Below are 15,402 nucleotides of genomic sequence, written 5' to 3'. Positions count from 1 at the left end.
TATGTTGTTGTGTTACATAAATTGTTTTTGTTTGATGAAATGTTTTATCAGAATTGGGCACTTTATGTTGTTGTCTCCTCCAAAATATCCATTTCGCGACGGTCTCGCTTGTTTTCGCGGCGAGGACTGTATAGATGTTGACGTTCCTCGCTTTTAGCACGTTTATTTTTTCGTTTGCGTTGATGTCCAACAGGTCTTCGTGGATGATCACGTGCATGATATGTGTGGGTGTCCAACATATCCAAATCCGGTGGTTTAGGATGTATATAACGATCGTTGAGTAAAATGAAGGCCCTGAAAAAAGTTATGTTCCTATTTAGTTTGAGAGGGCCTCTTAATTGGGATCGGTGGCATGCAAATTTAAAAACTTGAAGAACGCTTCCGCTCACTAAGAAGACTGCAGGTAATACAAGGTCGAAAAGTTTTGGTAGTTGGTTAGGAAGATAAACATCTAGTGTGGTATGCTTAAAGACGTATCTAGCTGTTTTTTTTTACTTCGGTTTCAAACCCGCTGTTGATTTCATGAAGCACAGCGCAGTTTCCCCTCGCATCAAGTAACATGTTGTGGATGGTTAGAAACAACTCATTGGACCCTCTTTGCGCAGTAGAAAAACGACTCACGAAGCAAAAAGTTGCGGGTTAGAATCTTAGCACGGTCGAAAGGATTTGGCGCATGGTTGGTAATTGGATCAATTTAATATTCAAATCTACGGTGTTTCGTTTCGTGGGATATAGTACTGGAACCGTATCGTATTTGTCCAGACTGTAATATTGGATCTTGCCATGGTGAGAAAGTTTTGTAGATGCTTAGAAATCAGTCTCAAACCACCTATCAAAAAACTCGACTTCGACAATGGCAGGATTCGATCTAGATTTGCTTTCTGTGTAAGTCCGTCGTTGTCTATTGCTTCACTAGACTCCAATGAACATTGCTTCTCCCTCCGAAGCAGAAGAGAGCAGGTTTTGATCCTGCTATGTTCCTAGTTTTGGTAACTCGTTAGACTAAGTACTTCTTAAGAGATTTGACTCCTGCTTCTAAGTACAACCAGATCTTTGTAGGCACATGGTCTGTTGTTTCACCTGACAAAATTATAGTATCCCGAAAGATTATTTTTCATATTTATGTGATCCGAAAGGATAGTATATGATGCCGCCAGGCGCATTGAACAACCTTAAAGGAACTGCTGAAGCATTAAAGGGCTCCACTCATCCAGTACAGCATCCAACTACGTCGCTTACGACTACGCCGGATCTAAGATGTAGCGTTTAGGAAGCTGTATCTTCTAGGTTATCTTTGCTTATATCGGAGCATCTTAGATGATCTGCGTGGGCGCTGTGTAGGAGCCGGTGTTAGTCACCAGAGCGGGAGATTAGATTGCAGGTTCTGCTTTGTAGGTTGAAGGAATGGGTATGAGAGGGGAGGGATCTGTGAGAGTGAGAGAAGGAAACTGTGAGAGTGAGGGAGATAGAAAGTGAGGAGGGGACGGGAAGTGTGTGAATTTGGAAGATAGGGGAAGAGGGAGAGAGAGTAGAGTTTAAGGGTGAAAGGTGGGGAGGAAGGTATGAGAGAAAGAGAGAGAGAGAGAGCGGGGAGTGGAAGAGGTTAGGTGTGAGAATGAGATGGAGAGGTTAGGAGCCTGAGCATCGGAGAGGTAGTGTAAAGGAGAAGCGGATCTTCGTCGTCAGTATCATCAAGAAGGGAATGTTTGCCCCTACTACATCTGATCTGATTCTGTTGTGCTTTGAAAACATAGGTAAATAGTGAGAAACTGAATCCATCCTAACATAAATTTCTGGAATTTCCTCAGTTGCCTTCACGAACCGAAAGTGTCGACCAAAACCTGCTCTATTTGCAGAGTGGACATCCACTGCAGAATGTGATATACTTGGAATCCTAGCTTCAACAATGAAACAATGAATTAATGCCTATTCCTAGCCACCAATCGGTTTTGATTTTGGCCACCGAACAAGGGACTCCAGAGTTGAATTCTTATGCAGTTTGTCTAGAGGACTGACCTGTACGTCTGCAGTGCAATTATGAGAGCATTTTTGCAAGTGAAGAAGATCATAGTGTAAGTGACGAGGCCACACTGCAGCATCAAATACAGACGGACCTGAATTGGTAGAGAAAGTCTCAATTTTGGTTCGCAATGCTACTGGTAACGTCATGGTAACGATATTGAAAGTTGATAAAAGAATGCAGTTACACTTTTCTGGTTATGTATGCTAGCAGTTTACATTACAAGTGCTAAACATCGTGTTGAAGGTGTGATACACACCTACCAGAAGAAATGGAATATCCTGGAGAACGTTGGCCAGTACAATTGCCCATATGTCGACGTCGTGGAAGAACTTCAACAGAGGCATTTTGAAATTCGGCGCTCACTCTCGTTTCTAATATTTCTTACCTCCCACAGATTGGGTGGACGTCTCGGAAGAATTAATTCTTCGTAAGTCTTTGTGATAGCCACCCGCATTTTTCTTGCTCTACTCACAGTGAGCACAAATGGAAACTGTAGTAGGCTGAGCTGAAAGTTGAATATTCTCATAACGAGATCAATACTTTTGTTAGTGAATGTGGGACTGTACTACCGTCCATGCAGCGAGTACAATTTTCTGGACACCAACGTTATTGTATACTGGCTTCTCCTTGAAAACGTCAAAAAATTCTACTATATCGGATGATATTGCCTGAAAATGTGGTGATTTATGGATGTTTTTTTAGTTTTCTGAAATTGAGTTGAGCTACCAAATACGCGAGTAAGATCTGTGAGAGTTGTTCACGGCTGATATCTCCTTTCGGCAAAAGCCATCTGCCAATTATGAGTACAACCAGTAGGAGCTGTTCAAGGAGTTGTAGGTGCAGTTCTTCTTCGGGCCCTTCTAAAAACTTGAGCTGCATAAACAAGAGATATCGTGGATATGATGTCGTTTTTAAAGGCAAGAAAGTTACGTTCCGCTGTACTTAACCGATTTTCTGACTTAGTACTGGACTGACTTTCGGAAAATACGGAAAAGAGCCTGCATAACGTGCCTTTGTAATGTCCGTAGTACTTATATCGAAACGTACAATGTAAAACCATTTGTGACCTATAACTATTCATTTTGATTGTTCACGGTTGAGTTTGCAGAAATTTTTTTGTACGGTACTACGGTTTTTTTACTGATTTCCTTCCCATAAATATGAGTAGCTTACTTCACACTATCACATTTCCTCTCCTACTTCTACCAGACAAATATCCGCGGCAGACACCCTCCATCCTTAAAATTAATTCAAGTAGAATTTCGTCGTTGCTTGGGTCAAATTAATCCGATCTCCAGTGTGAGCGTAGGTGCAGTGATTCGACAAGGAAGGCTTGCCGTGATCTGCTGCAAACCAGTTGCCACTTATCACGGAAGACATTGTCTCACGACTGTGCTCTACCAATGCTCCCGACAACTACAGCAGTTACGAAGAAGATATAGGCTATTCCACTGTCCTTCTGTGACTTGAAAAGGTCCTTCAGTGGTTCAAGAACCCAGGAATCACTCGACAATCTATGTCCGTTTGAGTTGTAGTCGGCTGAAAACGATCTGAAGCTCGATGCAGTTGCGTAAGCAGCTGCGTTTGGACGTGGAATGTAGTTGTGTGGGGATCGAGAGGGTGTCTTTTCCATCCCGGCGCTAGCATCATTCGCTGCTGCAGTGCGTGTAGAGCTTACGATGGTCCCGCCTCGGTCCCAACCACTCGCTCCACCACGCACCTTCGAGCGCAGCCGCCCACACAACTGCACCAAGCTGCAGATGGTTTTGATCTACTTTAGCTATGCCCATAACTAAATCCAATGATTAGAAGGAAACAGCTCACCTATGCGAACTTTACTTTCTCCAAGTAGTTCGAATTCTCTCCGCCATTCGCACATTTTCGTCTCCAACAGCCATATTGGAGGTGCTGTTGCCACAATATAAAGTAGCAGGCTGGTGCAAAACCTAGATGAAGCTTTGCGTTTCTGCTCTTAAATTTGCAAAATGAGGAAAATAGAACAAAAGTTGCTCTTGCGACTGAACAACAACATAGGATGGATTCTAGAGGGATTCCTGGTGTGATTCATTCCTACAATAATGAAGTAAGCGTTTAGCAATATTCAGAAAAGTGCTATAACCCAGTATGTATGTAGTAGAAGTGAAATAGGGTTCTAGGAAAGGTATACGAAAAGAATCCAGGATTAAAAATGGACCGCATAGACAGTTACGGCTTTAGGAAAAATTATCACGTCCAAAATGTCTCTTCACGTGGAGTTGCAATTTCACTACTATTTTGGAATCACCTTCGTGCGTCATGTTCGATCTCTTCCGTTGTGAAACTGGACAAACAGCTTTTGAGTTCGAAGAAACCAGTATTCCGAAATAAAAAAATGCTAAAATTACTCCCTTCTGTCAATAACACTATCTAGCAATTTTCATCACAAGGAAACTTCATATTTGTTGCCACGCAGATTTTAGAGAGTGAAAACAGTAGCTTTTGCTGTAATGTACGACAAAGAATACCATTTTCTTTCGTCTCCGGCTCGCATGATTATCGTGTACGATCCTTCAAACACTATAAGCAATGAAAGCAGGGCGAAACCCCAAACACCATCTCTGAAAAAAGTAGTTTACAAGATGATGTACTGGTCCTGATTCGAAGTTGTGCAGATATAGGTAGATGTAACTTGCAAGCGAAAAAAAAAAGTAAAATAAAAGTTGACAGTTACTCAGTAATCTCCGGTATTCAGCTATCCTGAAGAGTGGATATGACGCACAGGAACAAGAGTTCTTCTCATTTTATCGGAATATTGTGGAGATTTTCATTAGGAGATAACAGGATAGTTGCTGTACGGGGAAATGAAAAAGGAGAAGGGTTTGATTATCGGTTCGACTTTATGGATTTTTAGGATCATGATTACAATACCACCACAGGCTGAAGGTTGCAAACAGTGGAGAAGTTCCAGTCATTTATTTTATTCCTTGCTTCACTTAGTCAAAAGCGTCAGAAAATTGCAATTACGGTGCTGCTGGTGAGAACTTCTTCTTCGTAATGAATGTAATGAATTTTTGTAATGAAAAACATAATCACGTTAGCTCCGAACTTGTCTGTAACCTTTTATTATGTAGATTGCCCCGTTTCAATGCTAATTACCACGAAGCTGTATGTCTGCAAGATCAGTGTCTTCGTACAATACGGTATGTTGGTAAACGGCAACAATTTATGCACACTAGTGCTGAAGTTTTCTGCGGTCAGAAATGTCCAGATATCTTAACGACATGTCTGAGGCCTAAAAACAAAAAGAACGCCTGTGTACTCTACCGAACCGAACTGACCTTCCTTCAATGGTTACTGTATGCCAGATTGTTGTCAGCGAATGAACAATGAAGAACAAACGAGCGAGAATAGCTCTGAAATTATGAGATTCAACAGACAGTTAGTAACTGTAGTTTTGCGATCTTCTATAGTTGCTGTTGGTATGCATCTGAGTAAAGGATCCTATCTGAGTCGTATCCAATATATTTGGCTTTGGGAGGATGGATGCGACAGAAGCGACATCACTGACTTATTCAATCGTGCTATGTGATAACATTTGGTTGGTTTGCTTACGGAAACTCCGTGCAACCGCACTTCGCTGCGGGACCTAGCGGTTTGTTACAGAAACGTTTCCTGACCTAAAACGAGTGGGAAATTTTTTTCCCGCTGTATGATGCGTTTGTTTGCTGGCAAGTTCTTATCGGATAGAAATGTATCCAACGAAGGTGCGTTTTTCCGCTGGAGCGTGTTTATTCAACTGGATTTTTTTTTGGAAACGTACTGTGAAGAATAAGGACCTCATCTCAAAATACTTCATTGACTAGACATTAAAATCAGAACTTTTGACTCTGAAACTCCCAAAGATATCGATAATTGCAACGTCTAAACATTTCATGACGATTCTTAGCCTTTCGTTGCAAGTCGCAATTCTGCCCGCACGAACTTTGCAAAACTCTTTGGAGCATTGTCTTCGCACTTTATATGTTTGCAAAGTGAGCTAAAAGCTAGTTGAGATCCCAGAGGAGCATGGATTTTCAACTGTGTCAAAAATAGAGGAGATATCCACCGCGAGATGTCAAGTTTTAGCGAAAAACAAAGATAGAAACGAACATTTTCTGAAAATCAAGCAAAAAAGCTCCACCATGATGATTCTATACTTTGAAAGATAATCCTTTCGCTTCATGAACCGTGAGGCAATCATGACTTCTCACCCTGATTCACTACGAACTTCTCTGCTATTCTCACCTCCCAACAGAAATCAGTACGTGTGTCCCGTCGACATCCACTGTTGTTTTTGCCAGGCGCCGCTGATCTTCTACGTCTGTCAACGAGTGCTGTCTTCGGCGATTCTCCGGAGTCGCGGAGGCGGATGCCGCCATCCGAAATTCCGGATACAGCAGTATTTTGCTGGAATGTAGAGACAAGTGACAACTATGAACTGGAACTTACGTAATACACATTTTTTTCTTTGAACTGATTAAACTGATCAGAATTGAGAAGTCTGAAGGGGTCGCAACGAATTCATGTTGAACCATCTAGGCAAATTGTGGATTTTTTCCTCTTCTCATTAAGGAACAAAAAGTTGTAAAATTCACTAACGATTGAACAATTATTAACAACATAACAATGATTTTTTTTTTGAAATTTACCGTCAAACCATTTTATTGTTTAGCAATTATGGAACATTCATTTGAAAAACATGGAATCTGAAGGATTTTTTGCACTATGAAATTTCATTCAAGAAAAAATAAGTTCGTGGGAAAAAAAAATGTGACGAAAAAAACCACTCTCCTGGACGAATGTTCTTGTTAATTCTCAAGGATATTCAACCGTTACAGACTACACAAAACATTGATTCGAATTTGGGATGACCACTGAAAATGACTGAGTCGCTTCCCCTTCTGAATGATTGGTGATTCCCTAAGAATAATATCCAAAGACATTGCCGCTGACGTTATCGAAATTGCTTTTTTTCGTACTTTATATTTGTTTGCTTCTACCATGTAGGTATCAAGCCGCAGAAAGTACGCTTTAGACATTTCTCCATTGCTTAGTCACTTCAATCTCTCCGGATAGACATCCACGTATTACTTTTTCAACTCAAAAGTCTCGTCTATGAATTGCAGATGTCACGAATGACAGCTCGAATGTGCGCGCAAAGTTTTTTCGTTGCGCCATCCCTGGAGAGTGTGATACGAGGAGGACTTTAATGTTTCACTTCATTCATGTGAACCGGAAAACAGCCCGTTTTCCGCTGATTGTTGTTCCACTGTATCCATGACATTTCAAAGCTCATTTGAATGTTCCAGACTTTCTCGCAATTTCGTGGACGCATTCTCCCAGGACTGGGAGAAGGGCCAAAGGCAAGCTAGCAATTCGATCGTAGGTCGTGGAAGGTTTCTGATGTAGTCGAGTCAAAAGGACCTGTAGCTGGGTGCAGTTACATAAGCGGCTGCGCTCGAAGCGGCGCAGCGGAGCTAGCAGTTGGGATCGAATTGGGACCCTCGCTGGCATCATTAGTGCTGCAGCGATCCGACGGAGCTAGCGGTTGGGATCGCTGCAGCACTAATGATGCCGGCGTTTGGACGCAGTTGGAGTGGTGCCAGCGAGCGTCACGATTCGGTCCCAACCGCTACCTCCACCACTCCGCTTCGAACGCAGCATCTTACGTAACTGCACAAGGTTTCGGGCAGTTTTGACCCAACCATACATAAGTCCAATTCACGATTTTAATCGTGATTCTCATATTTCGATACTGCATTTTATTTCATACGATCATCGCATATATTTGGTGGTACTTAAAAAAAATCCATAAAAGGTCAAGCAGCAGAATTGGGAAGCTAGGCAGTGGTTTTTCAATTTCATCAATTTTTAAGATTGATGAAAGAGCTGCGTACTATGCTTGCATCCATCACATGCCGAGTAACACGAACACCCATGAGACCGTTTGGAATCGTTTTCTAATAAAAACATCCAGGCGTTTATTACGTTGAAAACTGGACTTATTTGAGTTGATATTTTGTGCATCTAGAGTTTGCTTGGAATGATGGCTATGAAGGTTTCAATAAAGTTGCTAGAGGAGAAAATTAAAGAACTGACTGCTAGCAGTCAAACAAATGGAAAGGGAATAACAGCGCAGAAATGTGAATAGAAGAAGGCAAAGTCTATTCAAACCGCCATTTGGATGCTGTAGCTAATGAATTCCTGTATCACCTCATGAAGGGAGGGGAAAGATGACAGTAGTAATGAGAAGAACCTAAAAGAACCGTAACTTGAACGTGGAGAGGAAGTCATGAATGTTGCGAAAGAAGAATTACGGATGATTTTTTCGATGCTTTTCTTACTGGTGGAACATGAGCACACAAAGTTGGTGCATTGACGCCGTGAGAGATGTGCGATGAGCGTCAGAGCAGTAGAGACGGACGGAAACTGCTTCTCTGGGGACCTCCGGGATACGTAGCCAACAGCGCGGCTAAGAGATCCGGGAGCCTCGAGCACTTCATCGAAGTCAGAAACGATGTCTATAATATGCGTGAAGCACTAAATTTTATTAATGGGACGGATAAATGCGGGCACAATCTTAAATTGCAATATCGTTCAGAACGCTTGGGGGGCCGGTGCTCCTTCCAGTGGCTGGGAACCACAAGATTTTTCAGAAACCGGCCCCATAAAAGCCCGTTATATGAGCATAACTGTATTCTATGGTTTAAAGGGAGCATAACGCGACCATACCACCAATGTTGATGTTGGAACCTCCCCCCCCGAAAGATGCGGTCAGTGACGTTGATTACGAGTGTGAGCATGCTCACACTCAATTCCTCCCAATCGTCTTGAAAGCGATGCGAGTAATTACGAATTATTACGAATTTCTGTAAGTTGTGCAGCTGTCTTCAGTCAACTCAAAAGCAGCACACCACAAGAGTGATATGGTGTTGGTTTCTCCACCAACAGATGCGGATAAGCGTGTAGATTACGCTAAATTCTCAGTGATCGTCCCGGAAAACAACGTGGAAATAACCCTTTCTGTACGAATTCTCTCACGAGACACCTTACAACGCGCCATACCTGTATGCGTCTGCGAACAAGCGGACGATAATCAGTGGGGTCTTCTCAGCAGCACATTCAAGTAAAACCAATTGATAAACCGCTGAGGAAACTGGCGCATCAAGGATGCGGTGTTATAAGGCGCATCGTGGAAAATGCGTACGGGAATACCACTTTCCAGAATGTTCTCAAGGAGCTTCACCGGCAAAAGAGGGTAATTTACACCCTTAACTTTATTTTTTCGTGGAGGTCCCAACACCATATCACTTTCGCAGTGAGCTGCTTTTGAGGTGGCCGAGAGCAGCTGCACAACTTACAGTATGACGATAAAGTGATTGTTGAGTCCTAAATTAGTAACATTTATTTAGAAAAGGAAAAAATCAAAGTAAGAATGAAATTACACCACATTTTTATGCAATCCATTGCTTTTCCGTTCGAGCTCCTTCGCAAAGATCCAAACAGTATCGTAGTTCTTCTCATATACTATTGAGAACATTAAAGATAATAGATTCAAGTATTTGTTTTCTCATCTCATCATCTTTCAACAAATGTCAGGAACAATTTTGTCATAGTGTGAGGTAGAACCAACGTCCTACCGCTTACACGTTTCTATAGTGTTTTGTTTAGAAATTATTCAACTTTGGAGTCTCATCATAATTCTACGGGCACAACGAAAAAACGATAATGAATGCGCTATCGTCGTTGGCCGTTACATTTTATGACCTATCCAGAAAGGGACATAACGTTGAGCGCAAAACCAAGTACTATCATATTTTCATAGATAACTACAAAGAAATATGGCCTGAAAACATAATGAGAAGAAGATTCAGCGATTTCAATCCTGTATTTCTTCTAAATATCTAACGCCGCATGAAATTATCCACCTCGAAATACCGTTGCATTCCTTGTTTGTGCGATTTCAACGGCATATCTTGTAGAATTATGAATATTTTTAGTATTAGTTTAGCAATATATCTAGTTTAGATTTTAGTTTAGTAGTATTAATATCTTGAACTTTTTTGCCTTGGCCTATATACTGCTTTTACTAAATTCGGAATATACACAAAAGAGATCTTAAAGCTGCAAGACTTTTTTTGTTGATAAAGTAGAAAATCTGCTGGAAAATCCACTTTTATGCTAGTGTTCTCGATTTTTTATTCTTTTCCTCTCCTACATCGTTGTGGAGATGAATAACACTTACGTAGAGTGCAATCAGATTCTAACTTCCAAAAACTTGTAAAAAGGACAAAAAAATTGGAAACCCACCGGCTGGACTACTCCAGCTCGTTTTGGCAGCTTCGATGAGCAAGTGTGGACTCACTGTTAGCGTTCCATGGATCTCCATCCATCTTTAGTCTCATCCAAATAGTCCCTCATCGCCAGTGTCGATTTTTTGACGAGCGATGCAGCGTTCAGAGTTGAGAGAGTCGTAATGGCCTGTCTCACACATCTCATCTTAGCCCCAACTAAACATTGACAAAAAATTCTGGTTCACGTTGGTAGGAAAAAAGTATGGAAATACTTGTTTTGAAAGAAAAATGACTTCTCCACGGTGAAACTTAAGTAGTTGAGAGAGCAAATGTTGCAACAGCTCTCCATACGTTGTTATAAACTTGTGATTCTTGTGGGGATCTACTCAATAGAAAAAGTGGTCAACAGCTACCTATTGTCCTGATTTTCACCCCGACCTTTATGCTATTCCTTCATTATGCTCGATATATATTTCCTTTTTTCTTCTTTTATTTTTGCACTGCCAGTGTTTTCACACCCACACACATGAGTAGTCATGTAATAAATAAATAAATAAATAAATAAATAAAAATAAATAAATTAGGAGGCAGAGCTCGCCAATGATTGCTTGTACGACCCCTTCGCTGCTGGTTATTCCTCTACAAAACTTGAACTACCTAATTATTGTCGAGGCAGAATTTTGCAAAATTCGAGAAAAAAAATCATTTGCCGAAAATCCATAGTCTCTATGTTCTTCAACTCAACTCGATTTAAGAGGTCAGATGATTTTATGTCAGTTCAAAGTTAATTTCAGACTATGGTTGTGCGCACAAAGCTCAAGCTTAAGCTTAAACCGGATCCTCGTATTCGTCAGGGAAAGTAGCTAAGGTTGATGACTACCACTAATGAATACACTGTGAGTCTAGAATCATGGTGTTTAAATCAGGCGAATTAATGAGCGTTCCGGTGCTTTTCTATATATGCAGTAGCTAAAACGTAGGTGAACGTATGGATACATGTGAATGTCCATTCACCAGAAATGCATACTTTCAAGCACCCGATCGTCAATATCCTTAAGTTTTTTCCTGCTCGCGAAGTATTTTGACGTCACTTTTTATTGTTTGTGTTATAATCATAAAAACTTCATATTTCTTGGGGCCTTTGCTGCACCTGCTTGCTTGCTTTGACTTAACATGACCATCGATATATAATTTACAAACAAAAGCTCGCAGCAACATGGACTCCCATTTATTCCTCCCACGTCCCATTTATTTTATTAAGCGAGGCTTGCACCAATTCATCTTCTGGTAAGTGCTGAAAGTGCAAATGTTTCGCTTCATAAAATCTCAGCAAGGTTTATTTGTTCCATTTATCTGGTTGTATCAGTCTAAATGGAAAAAGATTTTAAAGTTGAAGAAATTACGAACTTCAGAATGTATAATGAATCTGTACTGTTTTAGTGGTTGCGCTATGGTGCTTGAAATTGACCGAAAAGCAGCATATCACCAAACAGACGATGTTGGGGTCTCTCTGGACAAATGTGGGGTTTCCAGTGTAGATTATGAGTATAAACGTAATCTCACTCAATTCCCCCAACCGCCTTGAAAAGCGACGCAGGAAACTGCGATCCTTCTTACGAGGTGCGTGAAAACTCATCACCTTTTGGATTCATTTTCCTCGACAGCCAATTCATTGGTTTTACTTGAATAGACTGGTGAGGGTACCTCATCGATCTTCGACTACTCGTTTGTGGACGCGGCGCGTGCACAGGGGCGAAACCTTTTAACTTACGTCTTAGGAACGAATGCCACGCCATTTTTCGAGAATTGAGTGGGCCTACGCTCATACTCGCAAGCTGCGGGGGAATGTTACGGCCTAACGCGGCTGGTTTGTTCGGCCTATTCATTGCTCGATCGTCAGCTAAAGCTTGCCTAGAACCCATTGACCCTTTGTTTCACGACTTACTTGACTTAATCGCCGGGCTGATCTCATCCCCTGACGCGATTACCCGCATCTTCGCTAAGGTGTGCCGTCCTTGAACATAGCTCTCCCCAACCTTCTCGATCTTCTGCGAGAGCCTGCAGAGAATCAACCCATCTGTCGCTGTTCTCTATCCTGCGAAACCTCACGTCTCGCTTGAACTGGCTATTCACGCAGGGTGTCCTCAAGTCCTTTTCCACCACATCCGTCTAAAACTTCCGTTTTCGTCGAGGTGGCCTTTTCCTGCTTGAACCCGACAAACTCCTCGGAACTCTTAGAACAAGGGCTCGTGCAGACCTAATCAGTTTATGCCTACAGAAGCAAAGACAATTCTCTGTAGCCACTTTCGATTGCAGGTGCAAAACTTTGATACCTTCCACGTATTATCCCCCGTTACGCTACATCACTTTCGCATACAGCTCTTCATTGTGGCATACCTAGGACAAAAATAGCCAAGTAGCCGTCGCGCAGAGGTAGCCTCAGCGCATCCTTGCTGAATTCCTTTCTCGTAACTGCCATTGTTCTTCAGCATGCAGTCCAGGTAATAGTACTCATCGACGAGTTCGATTGGCACTTCGTCCATCCTGATTTCCGTGCGAGGTTACGAAGAGACCCACATCTGCTTGCACTTATCGGGACATATTCCAAGTCCGTAGGCTGCAACCAGTTTCGATACAAGGATGGCAACATGTTGGAGCTTAGTATTGTTTTCCGCGAATATAACAACATAGTCGAGGTACTCGAGATCGTTCAAGGGGCGTCCTGATTGTGATAGGATGATATCGACGGAACACTGACCTACTGTTCTTGGTATGATGTCTTCGATTGCAAAACTGAACCAGGAAGAGTCTTGCCACTGTCCCTTGTCTTACTCCTGTTTTTCATAGGGGAATGAACTTTCCTGGTACTCCATCGACGCGGAGCGCGTTGAAAAGACGGCCTCGATGAGGAGAGTCGAAAGCGGCTTCAAAGTTCAGAAAGGCTATATATCTTGAGGTGATAACAAGCTACAATAATCAGGGGACCACTACGTTTATCGGGTGAGGAACATGAGTCACCGATCTAGAGGGAGCTATTCGCTTCACAGCAATTACAGGTCCAAATCACGAAAATCACGCCATAGAAGTCATACAAGTTTTTGTAACCCCTAAGACCTAAAGACAATTGGCTACCGTTTCTCAATGTCCAGGTTCATTTGTGTAGGGGAAATTGGAAAACAAAATGGTATCGAAAACCAAGTTGTGAAAACATTCTGATTCACTACCAATCGGCACACCCATGGAGAACCAAAAAGTCAGTCATGTTTTAGACAGCGGCAACGGTTTCATCAGAGGCTCAAGGGCGCATTGCCTCCATAAACATGGCTAACCACATTGCTCAGTCCAATGGGTACCCAGCAAAGGTTTCTCATTCAAATCGGACCCAGGCAACTGAGCGGCGGTGCCACAGGGTAGAACAAACAACAAAGATCCCTTTCTGCCTTCCTTTTATTTCGGATGACATGAGCAATGCAGTGCGAGCAAGCTTACGACAGGCGGGTCTGGAAGACTCAGTCAGAGTAGTGGACATACCACCTGTGAACCTGAAGCAGCAGCTAGTCCGCAATCGCGCCTATAACAGACTCTGTGAGACACCTAATTGCATCGTTTGTCCGAACGGGAGGCAGGGTGATTGCGTGGTATCGGGAGTTATTTATCTAATCACCTGTTAGTTATGTGAGCTGAGTACATTGGCGAAACAGGAAGATTACTATGTATCCGCATCAAGGAGCACCTAGACGGACTCGCAAAATCAAGAACGTCATCCTATTTAGGTGCTCATCGCAGACAGTGTCATGACAACACCCCTTTCAAGATAGCTGTCACGATCTTAGCACGTGAATCAGACGTTCTAGCGCGAAAAACATTGGAAGCGTTTTATATCACGGCCAAAAGTCCAATCATGAATCGTAAAGAAGAATGCATCGCTGTGACCAACGAGCTGGCGCCATATCAAGACCTTTGCGGGTTTTGACCTACGGGGTCAGAGGCGGGGGCATCGTTACTAATTAATACTAGCGGCGCAACTCTAACAACTGGTGGTCCGCTAACATCACGATTTTGTGGCTATAAAGGTGAGCGCTAAGGTGGTCTGCTTTTCTGACGTTGCCTTTGAATAATCTGTTTGCTAAGTCATATCTTGTGGGATGACGAGGCGTTTGAGAGAGTAGATTACACATGTCTTTGATTTTTCCAGGCTCTGAAGAAGGCTACGACGCCAAAACGTTAGCCAGAATAAAGATCAATAACAATCTTGGTTCTTCTTAAAAAGCAGTACACAATCATACAAGTTTTTGTTTACGAGGTTCTCCTTCAATAACATGTATCCGCAAGTCGTCTTGTTTGCTTGTGAGCGAATATTCATGGAGTGACCACAACGATTCGAATCAGGCAGTGACAGGCGTGTCAGTTGATGAAATGTGATGCGCCAGCGATTATGGTTGTCACCGTTGGGAATTTGCCGACTGCGTTTATGTGCACGCTATTTCAAATATGGCAAAGTCTTTGTTACTACGAACTTGATTTGCTATGCGTAGGGGAATGGGAGGATAAGGATGCAGTCTCCAGAATGTGATTGGACGGTGTCTGCTTTCTTATAGGCTCATTCCAGGTAAATGACCACGTGCTGAACTCTAAATCCTTCATGTCCTTTTTTTGGAAAGATCTTTCATGTCTTCACATGTCTTCATGATCATTCAGATTAATCATTCAGAACACTACACTGCAAAACATTTACTTACCTAAGCCAGAGTAATGCGTTATGGGATTTTCCCGCATTACGATTGAAAGTCGTGAAGGGGGATCGTAAGAAACTGGAGATCGTGGCAGAATGTGAATTGGGCGTAGCATGATGAACAGGACAAAATGAAATAAATTCAGTTTTAAGATGATAACAAGTCAGAGGAGTTTCTGCGTTTCACGCAGTGTTGCTGACTGAAGGTTGAATGTCGAGTAAGTTTAAATTATTTCAAGAGTTGTAGAAAATTAGAGTGAATTTTTTTGAAGGTTCTACTTCCAGAGCCAGCATTGTTGAAGAAGTTCAGGAATTGTCGAGAGATGAGAGAACAC

The 15,402-nt window shown here is 42.2% G+C and overlaps 1 protein-coding gene across 4 annotated transcripts; it reads right to left on the bottom strand.

Annotated features, from left to right (window-relative positions):
- Positions 1–62: 62 nt before the first annotated feature.
- Positions 63–12,878, bottom strand: RB195_005472 (uncharacterized protein; the record flags this gene model as incomplete). Of its 4 annotated transcripts, XM_064177996.1 has the most annotated exons (13): positions 63–294; positions 2,017–2,114; positions 2,284–2,352; positions 2,409–2,528; positions 2,593–2,691; positions 2,750–2,883; positions 3,848–3,969; positions 4,528–4,620; positions 5,341–5,415; positions 6,287–6,448; positions 9,403–9,430; positions 12,281–12,393; positions 12,733–12,878. In XM_064177996.1, 13 exons carry the CDS (start codon positions 12,876–12,878, stop codon positions 63–65), a joined length of 1,491 nt encoding a protein of 496 aa, XP_064035089.1. The 4 variants fall into 4 exon arrangements, with proteins under 4 accessions (XP_064035089.1, XP_064035092.1, XP_064035090.1 ...); XM_064177999.1 differs by lacking the exons at positions 9,403–9,430; positions 12,281–12,393; positions 12,733–12,878 and adding an exon at positions 3,425–3,562 and having other exon boundaries at positions 6,287–6,420; XM_064177998.1 differs by lacking the exons at positions 63–294; positions 2,017–2,114; positions 2,284–2,352; ... (6 more) ...; positions 6,287–6,448; positions 9,403–9,430 and adding an exon at positions 10,409–10,551.
- Positions 12,879–15,402: the final 2,524 nt, after the last annotated feature.

The sequence above is a fragment of the Necator americanus genome, chromosome I (assembly GCF_031761385.1).
Source record: "Necator americanus strain Aroian chromosome I, whole genome shotgun sequence".
In the NCBI taxonomy this organism is placed as follows: domain Eukaryota; kingdom Metazoa; phylum Nematoda; class Chromadorea; order Rhabditida; family Ancylostomatidae; genus Necator; species Necator americanus.
This window is presented reverse-complemented; position numbering and strand designations above follow the sequence as displayed.